Below are 15,208 nucleotides of genomic sequence, written 5' to 3'. Positions count from 1 at the left end.
ATTAATTTATTTAAAATATCATTAAAAATTATTAATAAAACAGTTAATATCCAGCTCTATGTTAAGACCTGCAGGGACCATGGTTTTCAACTGTTGAATCCACCAGGTTTCATTTTGGGACACTGCCCTTTTTAAGTGTGTCCCTCTCCAATGAGGAATGATCCTATCTATGCCACAAAAAGTCATCTTGCGGGGGTCCTTGTTGTGGTATAATCTGAAGTGATTGGAAAGGCTATGTTTGCGGAACCCTTTCTTTATATTACTTATATGTTCCCTCAACCGCACTCTCAATTCTCTTGTGGTGCGGCCCACATATTGTAGGCCGCACTCACATTGTAACAGATATGTCACATGCGTATTCCTACAATTGATGAATTGGTTAATCTCATATTTTTTCTTTGTGGTCCAAGATTCAAAGTGCTTAATGCTTCTCCTTTTGTCTTTGCGGCAAGTCTTGCAAGCTACACATCTGCCGCATTTATAAAAGCCCGTTCTATCCAAAAAAGTTACCAATTTCTTTGGAGGATCCGGAATACTTTTAACAATTCTGTCCTTCAAAATGGGAGGTCTTTTATAAATGAACTTTGGTTTGCTCGGCAATATTTGTTTAAAAATAGGATCCCTTAACAAAATGTCCCAATGTTTTTTTATACTTTTCTCTATCGATCTATATTGTTGGTTGAACTCCGTGCAAAATGCAATATCAAAAGTATTCTTGTTATTTCTGGGTTTATCAGCCAATAATTCTTTCCTGTCTAATCTCTCAACTTGTTTTTTCACTCTATCCAACTGTGTTCTTCTATATCCTTTTTCCTCAAATCCGTTAATCAAAACCTCAGATTGCTCATTAAAATCACTCTCTTTATTGCAATTCCTTTTTATTCTGAGTATTTGGCTCTTTGGGATGGCTGAAATCCATTGCGGATGGTGGCCACTACTAGTTGGAATATAACTATTCCTATCTGTACTTTTAAAATATGTTTTTGTAAAAAGGTCAGAGCCATTCTTAAAAATAGTAAGATCCAAATAATTCACCTCCTTAGTACTAAAATCCTCCGTAAAAGTGATACCATAAATATTGTTATTAATTTCAGACATAAAATTTAAAAAAGAATCATGTGACCCCTCCCATACAATAAAAATGTCATCGATGTACCTCTTGTACATCTTAAGAGGGGTATGGGTTTTCTTAAAAATAGTTTCCGCTTCCCATTTACTCATGAACAGGTTAGCCACTGTGGGGGCGTACTTGGCCCCCATGGCTACACCTTTTGTCTGGTTAAAATACTGTCCATCATGCCAAAAATAGTTATTCTGCATCGCCATATTAAGAATGTCCAAAATAAAATTAATTTGTTTTTGCGGGAGCTTTTTTTCTTTTAATAATGCCCATTCTACCGCTTTGCTGGCATCCTTCTGTTTAATATTTGTATACAAGGAGTTGACATCTATACTAGCTAAAATGGTATTTTCTGAGATTTTGATTGTAGATAATTGATTAATCAAATCTTTTCTGTCCCTAAGCTATGCTGGACAGCCCTGTGCAATGGGTTGTAGGTGATAGTCCACGTATTCCCCCACTCTAGAGTAAATGGACTCCACACCATTGATGATGGGACGTCCTGGGGGGTTGGTGGTGCTTTTGTGTATTTTAGGATTGTGATATATAATCGGTTTCCTGGGCTGTTCAGGTATTAGGTATTTAGCTTCTTTTTTGTTTAGGATCCCATCTTTTTGTGCCTTTTTTATTTTTCTTTTCAGCATAGCTTTTAGTTTTTTCATTGGGTCACCTTTTAATTTAGTATAAGTTTCTCTATCTTCTACTAGGCGGTTCAGTTCGGCTATATAGTTCTTTTTATCCATAACCACAATTCCCCCACCTTTGTCCGCAGGTCTTATTATAATATCATTGGCCTTCTCTAGTTTTTTTATGCTCTGTTTGATTTCCTTACTGCCTTTGATAGGATGTATGGATATGTTCTCTATATCTTGCTCGACCATCATTTTGAATACCTCTAAGCAATGATTGTTGGAGTTCTTGGGATTGAATGTGGACTTATTCCTTAATCCACTATGTACATAACCATCTTCTTCTAAAGTGCTCGTAGCCGGTTTATTAAAAAAATGTTTCTTAATATTTAACACTCTGACAAATTTATGCAAATCAATAAAAGTCTTAAATTTATTCAACTGTTTGGGTGGTGCATACTTTAAACCTTTATCTAAAATCATAAGTTCATCATCATTAAAAACTTTATTACTAAGGTTAAAAATTCCTGCGCCTAAGCGTCTCTTTTCCTTTTTCTTCTGTCCTCCCCTACATCCTCTCTTCTTCCCTCTCCTCCTTGGGGTGGTTGGGTGTTGTAGTTCCTCTGTGGTGCCCCTTGGGGAGGGTGTGTGTTGTGTCCTCTGTATGGGCCCCTGTATGGGCCTCTCGGTCTCCAATAATGTTGGCCCCTTGGCGGGCCCCAATATTGTCCCCTTCCTCTGTATCCTCCTCGTCCTCTCCCAGGAGGTCTCCCTGGACCTTGTTCCCAAAAATCCCCTCTGTAAGGGGGTCTGTAATAATTGTCATATTGTCTATCATCTTGATGATGCTCCCTTGGGGCAGGGCTGACCGGGGAGATGGGTTCATATCTGTTGTGTGTGGGCACATTGTACCTAGGGATTGCTGATATGGTGTGGTGTTTCTATTCTCCCTGATTGGGGTTTGTGAATCACTCATAGGTGTTCTTGTTGGGGTCTCTGTGGGAAAAGTGAAAGTTACCTCTCTTTCAGGTGTCGTTTCTCTAGATTGTTCGTTGTTCTCTACCAAATCCTCTTGCCATTTATATACATTACCCTGTTTATAGTCATTGCAATCTCTATGAAATTTCTTGATTTTCTTCTTCTGTATGTCTTTATCTAATTTGGCAATATGGTCCTGGATGTTTTTCATTTTATCTTTATATTTCGTATTATCTAGAAAGGGCTCTAGAATTTCTTTCAATCATTTTACTTTGTTCTCTAACATTTCTAATTTGGTTTTTCTACGTGAAATGATAAGCCCTAATAGTTTTTGTTCACAGCCATTGAAAAAATTGTACCAACTATCTTCTAGTTCTTTGGTCTCCAAGCCATCGTTAGGGGCTACATCCCACCGTAACCTCGTCGGTGTGATGCCCTCTTTTAGGTATTGGCTCAGTGTGGTAATATCCCACCAAGATCTAATTTGTTTATCTAAGGTGTTTTTTAATTGTTTCAGGCTGCGATCAATGTCCATATTTACTCCACCTTGGGAAAAAATCTCCTCTGAGTTGATTTTTTTCTTGCTAATCATATTAAATAAATCCATAGCTGCTAAGCAAAAAATATATGAATATTTTTTAAAATAGTAAAGATTATGGGCTAGCGCTGAGGATTATGATAGCTCTAATATCACAGTATGGTGAGCTGCTGCTGGTATGAAAGGTGACGTGCCTTTAAAAGTGTATAGTGAAAAAATACCTGCGCTGCTTCACAGAGCACACTAATAAATAAATCTCAATAAATATTGTGTATAAATTATATGTGTAAGGTGCTAGTGCTTCACTAAAACCACATAGTTCCTATACCATAAATATTGATTAATATACATTAATAAATATGACATAAACTTAAAAGTAATAAATGTGAAATAAAATCCTTCAATCAATCACGTGTTTAAATTGTGACAGTCTTTGTGCAAAACATATCAACATTATTATTAATCGTTTGTATTTTGATATTTTATTTTATTTTAATTTGTGAGGTGTATTACATGTAAAGAGGTACCGCAATTAGAATGGCCCCGGTTTTAAAATTTAAAATTATTAGCATTAATCATTTGTGAGGAATAAGTAATATATGGCGAGGAGCAGGAAGCATAATGTGAGAGTCTCAATACGGCAACCGCCACGGAATTTACAGAGATTATGAGTCCCAATATGGCGCCGGTACTTCCGGTTTCGCCATCACAGTATAAACACATATTATCGCATAGTAAGCCCATTTTTATGGTAAATAATATAGCGTGGCCCGAGCTGGCAATGTTTGCTAGGAGAAATGAGTATGCTCGGAGCGGTAGGAGCAGCCAACAGTGAGGCGAGGGGCGGGAGGTGCGTCATTGGGTGAGTCCCGATTTGATGACGTCACTTCCGGCTTCGTCATCTTAGTAAGACGATTATGTGAGTCCCAACATGGCGGAACTACTTCCGGTTTCGCCATTAGGATATAATAATAAAGACACACTGTTGGAAATAGTCTTTAACCCTCCAATTAGGAATTTACACTGCCAATAATTTGTAAGACCTACTGAGCGCAGGAGAATAGCATAAGATGTGGGGATAATGCTTATGTATATTACATAGAGGGCATAGCAAGATGGCAACGAACAGGAAGTTCGTCATCACAGGAGTCCCAAGATGGCAGCATTCCACTTCCGGTTCCGCTAGGTGTCAGCAATTATGCGATTATGTTACCTTATAAATATAGTACATATCTGGAACGGACTTGCTTTTGATAACGCTCTGTGTGCGGAGCGAAACGCGTCAAGCCGTCCGTCCGAGTACGTACTACGCCCGACCACATCCATCTTCCGGTAAACGGGGACACGGGGAAAGAACACAGCCCATTGTATGGCAACCTGTGGGATGAGTGTATAGGCGTTTGAACCTCTGCTACACTGTAAGTGTATCTTGTATTGTGTGCATCGAATAAAGTTGTTACATACTTCACGATGCCAGCATCTCTTTCTTTTTTGAGCAATACCTGGATGTTGTGATCTACAGTAAAGCTGTTCAGTTGATGGTCCAATAAGGCTCTTCTCATCTAAAGGAAACTCTGAAAGCGGTGTATTATTTGGCTTCTGGTGAGTAGGGGACCGAGAGGGGAGCACCTACCCGTGTACAGAGAGCACCGGCACTTATTATATGAGCACGCAGCACTTTGGACTTATGTTTTGCACAAAGACTGTCACAATTTAAACACGTGATTGATTGAAGGATTTTATTTCACATTTATTACTTTTAAGTTTATGTCATATGTATTAATGTATATTAATCGATATTTATGGTATAGGAACTATGTGGTTTTAGTGAAGCACTAGCACCTTACACATATAATTTATACACAATATTTATTGAGATTTATTTATTAGTGTGCTCTGTGAAGCAGCGCAGGTATTTTTTCACTATACAAGATAACCAGGTGCCCCAGCTGTATTAGTTATGTCAATGCTTCAAAGATATAAGCTAAGTGGAAACCTATGTGCAGCACGTACCTTTGACAACTAGAGACTCATTTTTTTCTAATCCAATTGATTCTATATTTTTTGTCCATTGAGGAATTGAGCTAATTTGTAAATTAGAGAGACGTACTAGAGTTTTACATATAACTAGCAATTAGTTGCATTTAATATTTGCTGTCACATCTAATACAAAAATTAAGTAATAGCAGAAATCATGTTATGTTTTACAGTATATGGCACTATTTCTGCTAGGTATAGAACTACAGTGAGTGGTCAGTTAAAGCTGGGCTTCCAATACTGAATACCAACTAAACTGTGATCCATAAAAGTCTCCAAACATTATCACTTTGACAGAAGAGATTTTAGGTGGCCCCATTATAAGCAGAATCTTTTCCATGTCTACTAATGGTTTGCACAGCCTTCCTCTGCTCAAATTCAGTTAGAACATCAGTTTTTACATACCATCTGGTTGGCCTGCAATAATATAATGTCTGTTCTGGCATTCTGCCAGAGAGGGTAAAACCTGACCATGCTATATTTTTTTCGTTGCCTATTTTTTATAATTGATCATTCTTTGCTATTGTGTCTTCATGCCTTTTCACTCTCCGCTCCTTTATGTATTAATAATGTGTCCTTATCAATTTTTAGACTGACTTGTGAAATACTTTGGGGTTGATTTACTAAAGGCAAACAGACTATGCACTTTGCAAGTGCAGTTGCTCTAGAGTTTAGTAAAGATTTACTTTACAAAGAATACACAATCACATGCTGCAAGGAAAAAAAAAAAGAAAACAAAACGGCATTTCTCTTGCACCTGATTGGATGATGAAAGTCTGCAGAGGATTACTAATTTTCTAAGTTATGCGACAACTGCACTTGCAAAGTGAATAATTTACCATAAATGTATATATATATCACTATGATTGTTCCAAATGGAGAGCCATTCATTTACTGAAAATGCATTATAAAAGGGAAAAAAATAATCCTCATAGTTTAGCATTTAAACATTATCTTTAAATCATTGCACTCGACACCTTTACATGTAGTTGTTTCTATGTAATAAATAATAATGAAAATAAATATTTTGGCATCAATGGACTCCACATGGACTCCAGACTGGAATGGCTCTGCTGCACTGTGCTTCGGTCTTTCAGTACCTTTTTGGTTGGAAATTGTTAATATTGCTCCTTTGTGCTATATGATATTCCACAATTGATTCTGCCTTGTAAAGGCTGAAATGCTGATTTCAAGCTGCTGAACAATACCAGCGCCTGACTTGTCTCTGGGGAGTGCTGGAAATCCATAATGTAAATTAATTCATTTGTCAACAGTATTTCCATTATGAAGCTTGTTCTTGTCTTCCCATATCTCCTTGCAGATGGCTCCTCTCAGAGAGCTCCTCTCGCTCCACCGTACGCAGTGGTACTTATCTCCTGCTCTGGACTGCTAGCCTTTATCTTTCTGCTCCTCACCTGCCTGTGCTGCAAGAGAGGAGATGTTGGGTTCAAGGTAAGATCAGTGTTACTAAACCTGTAAGGCTGAATAGGATATCCAGTACTCAAAAGTTTTATATTTGAAAATGTCCTGTATGTGTAAGTGAGTCATGTCAAGCTGTGCTCAAGTTGGCAAGATTGTCTGCTTAATCAAAATCTCTGACTAAAAATCTCCTTTACATTTTTTCTCCAAATTTAGGGATGAGCTTTGCATTTGCCCATAGTGTGATGGGGTAAGCCTAAGGGGTTCAAGGACCCATACATCCCGACCTAACATTTCACCGGTGGTCAGAAGGGTTTGAATGGCCAGTAACAATGACTTTGGTCAGCAATAAGCAGTGCATTCAGTATACGCATTAACTGCAATGTGAATAATATTATTATAACTAGTCTAGAGTGCACTCTAGAAGAATGGCTAGGTCAGCCTTTCTCAACCGGGATGCCACCTGAGGTTTTTAGGGATGCTACAGCATCCTGGTAGGAAAAGGCTTGTCAGATGAGACTAAGCTCCAGATCCCCAACCAAACTGTAAATCATCATTCATCGAGCTCTGTCAGAAGGACCGTTAAGAGGGTGAAAAAAGTGAGAGGGGGAGGTGTCTTTCTGAGTGCTGTGCTCTCTGCCTCCCCCTGCAGTGCAGTACCTGGCTATGTGAGTGAAGGTAAAGTACTGCAGTTTTTAAAAGGCTATGTGAGAATGTGTGTTTCTGTGTATGTGTGTTTATATGTGTGTATGTATATATGTGTGTGTACTTTTAATCCTGATCCCCCATTTCTTTACAATCACAACTGCTTTTTTTAGAGCTCGTAATAGCAGCAAGGACTGTCACTCCTCTGAAAAGCAATTCCTGCTCAGATCATTTTTCAGAGGCATTTGACAGGCGGTAAGGAGGCAATATGTTGCCTCCTCACTGCCTAATAAACCCCCTAAAAGCAGTATTACTATGCTGCAACTGCCTGCAATGCACACAGTTATGGGGCGGTTGCAGTGCAGCTCCATTCACCTGGGGGTATACTTCCTCCTGTTGCCACAGCATGAGTACACCCCCAGCTGCTGCCTCTGCAGCAAAAGGGGGAGCAGTTGGGGATAGATAAAAGGGTCTTTCCACCCCCACCCCCCCAACCTCACATGTGAATGAGCCTTTCGTTCACATTTGTGCTTTTGTGTGCATGTAAGGCATTCCTTTCCTTAAATAGGCTGCCGTACCAAAAGAAACACAGGGGTTTGCCAAAGCGTGAGGGTACTGTTAAGAATTAATGGCATCCCTGCGCATTTGCTAAAGAGCAGCACATTTTTTTGCATGTCAGGAACGTGCGTGATTTTGCATGCATTCCACAACACGCCGTAATGTGAACCAAGCCTTAGACTTGGGTACCTCAAGACTGATAGTGCTTTTCAAGATTGACTGAAAAAAGATTAAGAAACACTGGGCTAGGATATGGAACAATGTTTCCTGAGAGGTACCTCAGATACAGGTTTCTCTTAAGCCTGCTAGCGTTGGGACCCAGTTGTACTGTTGGCGCACCTGATAATAGCCCCAGTCAAGCCAGAAGGCAGCAATATGGCTACTAAATGGCTGTATAGTCAGTTCTTAAAGGAGAATCTCTAGCAGAAGAAATCCCCTCAGCAGCAGTTCACCAGTTCCAGAGATACTGCAGCTCATCCAAAGGAGAGGCCGCACAGCAGCAAGGAACAATTTTGTTCAGGGCTGTTTTCAGAGGAATGGAGCCATTCAAATTTGTCTGGCTGCTTTCCCCAGCACCAGTACACAGAGCCAGCCACAGTCTAGGCTTATTTTTTTTTAACAAATATGCTGCTGACAGCACTAGTTATGGTAACTACTGTATACCAACAATTTAGGTAACATGAATCTGCACCACACAGCTTAGTGGGAGTAGCACCTCAATAAGAAAAGTCACCAGCAAAAGGACAGCACTCCTCCTCCTTGTTCTTCACTTTCTGCATCTCCTTCATCCCCCACAAAATTCTTCTGCAATATCTGCAGCCTCTATTCACAGGGAGGGAAATCTCACAAGACGTTTAATAGACAGAGTACAGGCCACGCCAACCAGTTATGGGGCCACACTGAGGAGGATTAAGTAAAAGCTGGAACCTCCACAAGATTTGCCTACACATTCTCCTACAACTCCTGAAGAATCATTCCCAAGGCCAAGGTCTCTTCTACAGCTGCTGGAACAGCAGAAAAAAATATCTCCTAATCACGCTGCATAATGATCATGCCTAGCATGTTAATGCTATCTTGGCAAAAGTGCTGGCTTTGCAGCTGCTCCCAGCTCATGAAATCAGCCTCCTTTCGCAAGTTTATGGCCTCTACTACAAGCACAATGGCAGGTACCCAGACATCATTATTTTGGCCAGAACCCCATTCCTGCTCTCCACCAGTATGTGGAATGTAATGCGTCAACTGCATAGGGAAAGATTGGGATCAAAGGGATTCTAAAGGCAAATGTTTGTTTTTTACCTTAATTCATTTTCTGCATTAAGGTAAAAAATCGTGTGCATGCAGTTCCCCCAATGGCTCATCCCAGAGTCAGATAATATTAAAAATTTAAAGTGACATATTCTAACTGGATCCTTATCCAGACATACATCCTGGGTGACCAGGAAAGTGATGGCAGCGAGCGAGCACCCCTTTATCCCTGCATTCACCTACTGCATTATTTTAAAATAAATGTTATTAGTGTCCGCAGAAGTGATTCCAAATCAATCATGGCGTCCAGCAAGATAATTCATGTCAATCATGGCGTTCAGCAGTGTAAATCCAGTGTCAATAGCGATGACCAGCCAACTGCCGGAGTGTATATGCCATTTCATTAAATGATAAATCCCTGGCAGGGGTAATGTAAATTGATGTGGATTATCTTGCTAGATGCTTTAATTGATGTGGAATTACTTCTGGGGACATTATTTAAAGGAATTTTAAAAACAGGTATGTGTTTGTGTTTTATTGTGATTTAAAGACTTTTTATTTTGGTGTGTGTTTTTTTCCTTTGAACTCTTTTTGCAAATAGGTGAGGGATGTGTTAGTACCCCAGGGAGGGGTAGATATCTGATTGATTAAGGTAAGACATTCCTATGGGGGACATTTTTCCAGGGAAAACTGCCTATGAGGCTATTTCCCCTCACTTTGGAGAAATTTTCACTTTCTTCACCTTGTGTGTCCATGACAGGATGTGAAGAGAAATCTCTCCAATGGGGCCCAGTAAAATACAATATCTGCCTGGAGCTTTAACTATTCCTCACTCAAACATAATTTTAAACTAAAACAATTTAGGCTAGAGATACACTTTAAACTGGCTAGAAGATCTCCTATTGAAAAACAAGACATACTTTTTACCTTAGGTGGGCGGTGCTCTCACTGTAACCCCGTATACCTGTATTTGTAAAGTGTTAGTAGTCTGTTAAATATTATGCTTTTTGTTTTCAATTATGCTTAAAATGTTGCTCTGTATTATACTTGACATATGGTCCCCTAATGGTCTTTGGCATTTACCCACTAATGTTTTACATTAGCTTTAGTGCCTAAACTTAGGTGGAATCGACTTCCACAAATCCACAGATCCAAATCTAGCTACATGGATGGTAGGAAAGGATAACAAAAGGTTTTTTGTTTTATTAGAAAAAGGAAGTATTTTAAGGTTGGAGCATTTACTGTTTTCTACTATTAACCCATCTATCCTTTAAGTAAATTATAGGAGTGTGGTGGTCCACTGCTTCGAGGGACAACTAAAAGTTTGGTGCCTGAAATTGTTTAGCAATTTGAACTGGTTAAAGTTCTCTTGAGGACGGTTTAACTATAGGACAAATGAGCTTTCCTCAGAAGAGCGCTTCAAAAATTTTAATGGATCAATATAAAACATTTTTTATGATTAATTTCTACAAACTGAGCATACAGAAGCTGATGCTATGCATACTGTTCTGTAGGGTCTCCCCAGATATTTACTAGCCAGTGTTTGCTTGCTTTCAAATAAAAAGGATCTCCCATATCTTTTTTATGGTCAGCTCTATCGTGCATAGCAAACAAGGTTTTGGCTTTTGTCACCTCTTAGTGAGATATAATGGAGTGACACTAATTTTGTGTAACCCAAGACATTTTTAGCACTGTTATAGAAACATAATTTCTCCTGTTAAACATCTTGGCATATTACAGTATATCAAAAAATGTAGATGTTGTTTACACTTTGAGTATCACCATGTCTTTTAGGAGTTTGAGAATCCAGATGGAGAAGAGTTTTCAGGGGAGTACACGCCTCCTGCTGAGGAAACCTCCTCTTCTCAGTCTATCCCTGATGTGTACATCCTGCCACTCTCTGAGGTGTCCTTACCTGTCCCCAATACACAGGCTCCTAAAACAGGTAATTGTCTCTGGGTAATGTTTCTGAAATGTGCTACCTACGACCTGTAGGAAACTATATATTAACTGTTAATGCAGTATTCCAAGATATGTTATAGCATGCAAATGAGGAACATGTGGACTTAAAGATCCAAATGGCTAGTTTTGGAAAGTAGCTGATCTTGTCTGAATTTGGTCTTTAATTACCCGTTGAACAACATATAAAGGCAGCGCTAGCAGGTAAAATCTATAAATACGTGCTAAATGATTAACATTAATATAATATGATAAAAATAGTACTAGAAATTGAGTGTATATAATTCAGTGAATACATAAATTCATAAATCCATAAAATGCAACAGTGAAAATCAAAAATTCATAAAATGTAACAATAAATATAATCTCCAAAAATAAAGTGCATCCAGTGTCCAAAAATGTAAAAAATATTAAAGTGCAAGATATATTTAAGGTGCAGTCCAAACTTATATTCTTCCAAAGAAGTTTATGTGCCAAAAAGTGCTCAAAATCCAAATAGAGTTCCCAAGTGCTCTTCAAAGAAAATCCCCCTATGGGGATGCACTCACCGAACTTAGGATGTAAATGAGCCTTGAATATGTGTGGTACTCCGTTTAGAAAGTAAGAGCAGCCCCACTGAGACTTAAGGTTTCCCTTGCCTGGATGGATGGCTGCAATCCTTTACTATGGGCTCCTTACTACTTCCTCTCCACTCTCTCCCCAATGGTGTACTCAGAAGAAAGGAGAGAAGCCAGACATCGTGAAGCCCGTAATTTGTTTATTTAAAAATATTAGAAAATAGAGGTACTCACAAAGGTAAAATGTAATTAAGCATGGATTGGCATATACAGCGAAGTCCTTCTCTTCCGTGTCCGCTGCCGGCGTGCGGTTCACGGTGGTTCGCAGGAAATGACGCTGTAGCGTGCCGCTGCCCGGAAGTGCGTCGACGCGTTTCGCCTGCCTTGTGGGCGTTATCAAAGACATTACTTCCGGTAAGGCGGCTCGTATTTATACTTATCACGCTCTGTTTACAACCAATCAGCCGGAAAGGGGGTGGAACAGATTACATAGACTTCCTGCCAGTGTTTATCCCGAGCGTGTCCCCACAGGGCTAAATTGGCAGTTACGTCCGCGGATGTTTTCTATTCCAAAAAATATATAACTATAATATTGATTTATTTTTGTCATCAGACCCATAAAACAATCATTTAAGCCACCACCTCATTTCCTGTTGCCGATTTAAGTAATTGACATTTAAAACATATTAAATTTATTTAAAAACATATGTATATAACATTTAGAATTATTTTATGATAAAATGGCAATGAAATATTAATACCGCTAGATTTCATAATCCCTGGTATATTTTATATCCCTAGTCCATAGTATTTTTCCGTTGCAATTCATCATCTACATGAACAATTGATTTCAAAATATACAAATATTATGTAACCATTCCTCAGAGTGCATTATTTATAAAAATTGTTAAAAATTATATCCTGTAAATATAAGATGGTAACTGAAAAAAATAATAATAAAAATAAAGATAAAAAATGAAAAATAAGTAAAAATAAAATAAAAATGAAAATAAAAATAAAAATAAAAATAAAAAATAAAAAATAAAATATAAAAAATAAAATAAAATATAAAAAATAAAAAATAAAATAAAAAATAAAAAATACAAAATAAATAAAAAATAATAAAAAAATATTAAAAATAAAAAATAAAATTAAAAATGAAATAAAAATAAAAATATAAATAAAAATAAATATAAAAATAAAAAATAATAATAAAGTAAACAAATAATAAAAATAAAAAATAATAATTAATAATAATAAATAAATAAACAAAAATAAATAAAAAATAAAAAATGAAAAATAAATAAAGATAAAAATAAAATAAAAAATGAAATATAAAGATAACGGGAAAAAATTGTTTTTTCTATATCATTTTGGTATTCAGATTTACAGGAACAAAAGGGGAAAAAAAGGAATAAAAGGGAGAAGGGGTATCACCAATTAGATAAGAAACAGTTTAGATCTAATTCTATATTAAGGCCCCGGGGCTGTAAAGTACCGAGGCGGTGGATCCACTGTGTTTCGTTTTTAGAGATTGCTCTCTTTAGATTGCCACCTCTCCAGTGTGGTTCAACCCTATCTTTCCCGTTATTTCCCGTTATCTTTATATTTCATTTTTTATTTTATTTTTATCTTTATTTATTTATTTTTTTATTTTATTTTTATCTTTATTTATTTTTCATTTTTTATTTTTTATTTTTTTATTTATTTATTATTATTAATTATTATTTTTTATTTTTATTATTTGTTTACTTTATTATTATTTTTTATTTTTATATTTATTTTTATTTATATTTTTATTTTTATTTCATTTTTAATTTTATTTTTTATTTTTAATATTTTTTTTATTATTTTTTATTTTTATTTATTTTGTATTTTTTATTTTTTTATTTTTTATATTTATTTTATTTTTTATATTTTATTTTTTATTTTTTATTTTTATTTTTATTTTTATTTTATTTTTACTTATTTTTCATTTTTTATCTTTATTTTTATTATTATTTTTTTCAGTTACCATCTTATATTTACAGGATATAATTTTTAACAATTTTTATAAATAATGCACTCTGAGGAATGGTTACATAATATTTGTATGTTTTGAAATCAATTGTTCATGTAGATGATGAATTGCAACGGAAAAATACTATGGACTAGGGATATAAAATATACCAGGGATTATGAAATCTAGCGGTATTAATATTCCATTGCCATTTTATCATAAAATAATTCTAAATGTTATATACATATGTTTTTAAATAAATTTAATATGTTTTAAATGTCAATTACTTAAATCGGCAACAGGAAATGAGGTGGTGGCTTAAATGATTGTTTTATGGGTCTGATGACAAAAATAAATCAATATTATAGTTATATATTTTTTTGGAATAGAAAACATCCGCGGACGTAACTGCCAATTTAGCCCTGTGGGGACACACTCGGGATAAACACTGGCAGGAAGTCTATGTGTAATCTGTTCCGCCCCCCTTTCCGGCCGATTGGTTGTAAACAGAGCGTGATAAGTATAAATACGAGCCGCCTTACCGGAAGTGATGTCTTTGATAACGCCCACAAGGCGGGCGAAACGCGTCGACGCACTTCCGGGCAGCGGCACGCTACAGCGTCATTTCCTGCAAACCACCGTGAACCGCACGCCGGCAGCGGACACGGAAGAGAAGGACTTTGCTGTATATGCCAGTCCATGCTTAATTACATATTACCGTTGTGAGTACCCCTATTTTCTAATATTTTTAAATAAACAAAATTCCGGGCTTCACGATGTCTGGCTTCTCTCCTTTCTTCTGAGTACACCATTGGGGAGAGAGTGGAGAGGAGGTAGTAAGGAGCCTATAGTAAAGGATTGCAGCCATCCATCCATCCGGGCAAGGGAAACCTTAAGTCTCCGTGGGGCTGCTCTTACTTTCTAAACGGAGTACCACACATATTCAAGGCTCATTTACATCCTAAGTTCGGTGAGTGCATCCCCATAGGGGGATTTTCTTTGAAGAGCACTTGGGCACTCTATTTGGATTTTGAGCACGTTTTGGCACATAAACTTCTTTGGAAGAATATAAGTTTGGACTGCACCTTAAATATATCTTGCACTTTAATATTTTTTACATTTTTGGACACTGGATGCACTTTATTTTTGGAGATTATATTTATTGTTACATTTTATGAATTTTTGATTTTCACTGTTGCATTTTATGGATTTATGAATTTATGTATTCACTGAATTATATACACTCAATTTCTAGTACTATTTTTATCATATTATATTAATGTTAATCATTTAGCACGTATTTATAGATTTTACCTGCTAGCGCTGCCTTTATATGTTGTTCAGCTTTTCCCGGTCTTTTACTTGGTGAGCAGCAGCTTCAGGATAGATATATATATTTACAATTGTTTAAAAATCACTAATATTTATTCATCACAGCGCGGGTATTAATCTATTGTTTTACACATTTAATTACCCGTTATCAATTCTTTACACTGTATATAGAGCATCACAGTTTCAAAGATG

The 15,208-nt window shown here is 36.7% G+C and overlaps 1 protein-coding gene across 2 annotated transcripts in view; it reads left to right on the top strand.

The window, feature by feature from the left end:
• Positions 1-15,208, top strand: part of LMTK3 (lemur tyrosine kinase 3) — a 158,877-nt gene that overhangs the window by 59,149 nt on the left and 84,520 nt on the right. For both annotated transcript variants that reach the window (XM_082274377.1, XM_082274376.1), the window contains exons 3-4: positions 6,624-6,754; positions 10,964-11,114. In XM_082274377.1, coding sequence (XP_082130503.1) covers positions 6,624-6,754; positions 10,964-11,114 — 282 coding nt within the window. The remainder of the gene's footprint in view (positions 1-6,623; positions 6,755-10,963; positions 11,115-15,208) is intronic.

Source organism: Pelophylax lessonae, assembly GCF_965119305.1.
Source record: "Pelophylax lessonae genome assembly, chromosome: 12".
In the NCBI taxonomy this organism is placed as follows: domain Eukaryota; kingdom Metazoa; phylum Chordata; class Amphibia; order Anura; family Ranidae; genus Pelophylax; species Pelophylax lessonae.
The sequence above is the reverse complement of the archived record's forward strand: the minus strand, read 5'-3'. Positions and strand labels throughout refer to the sequence as shown.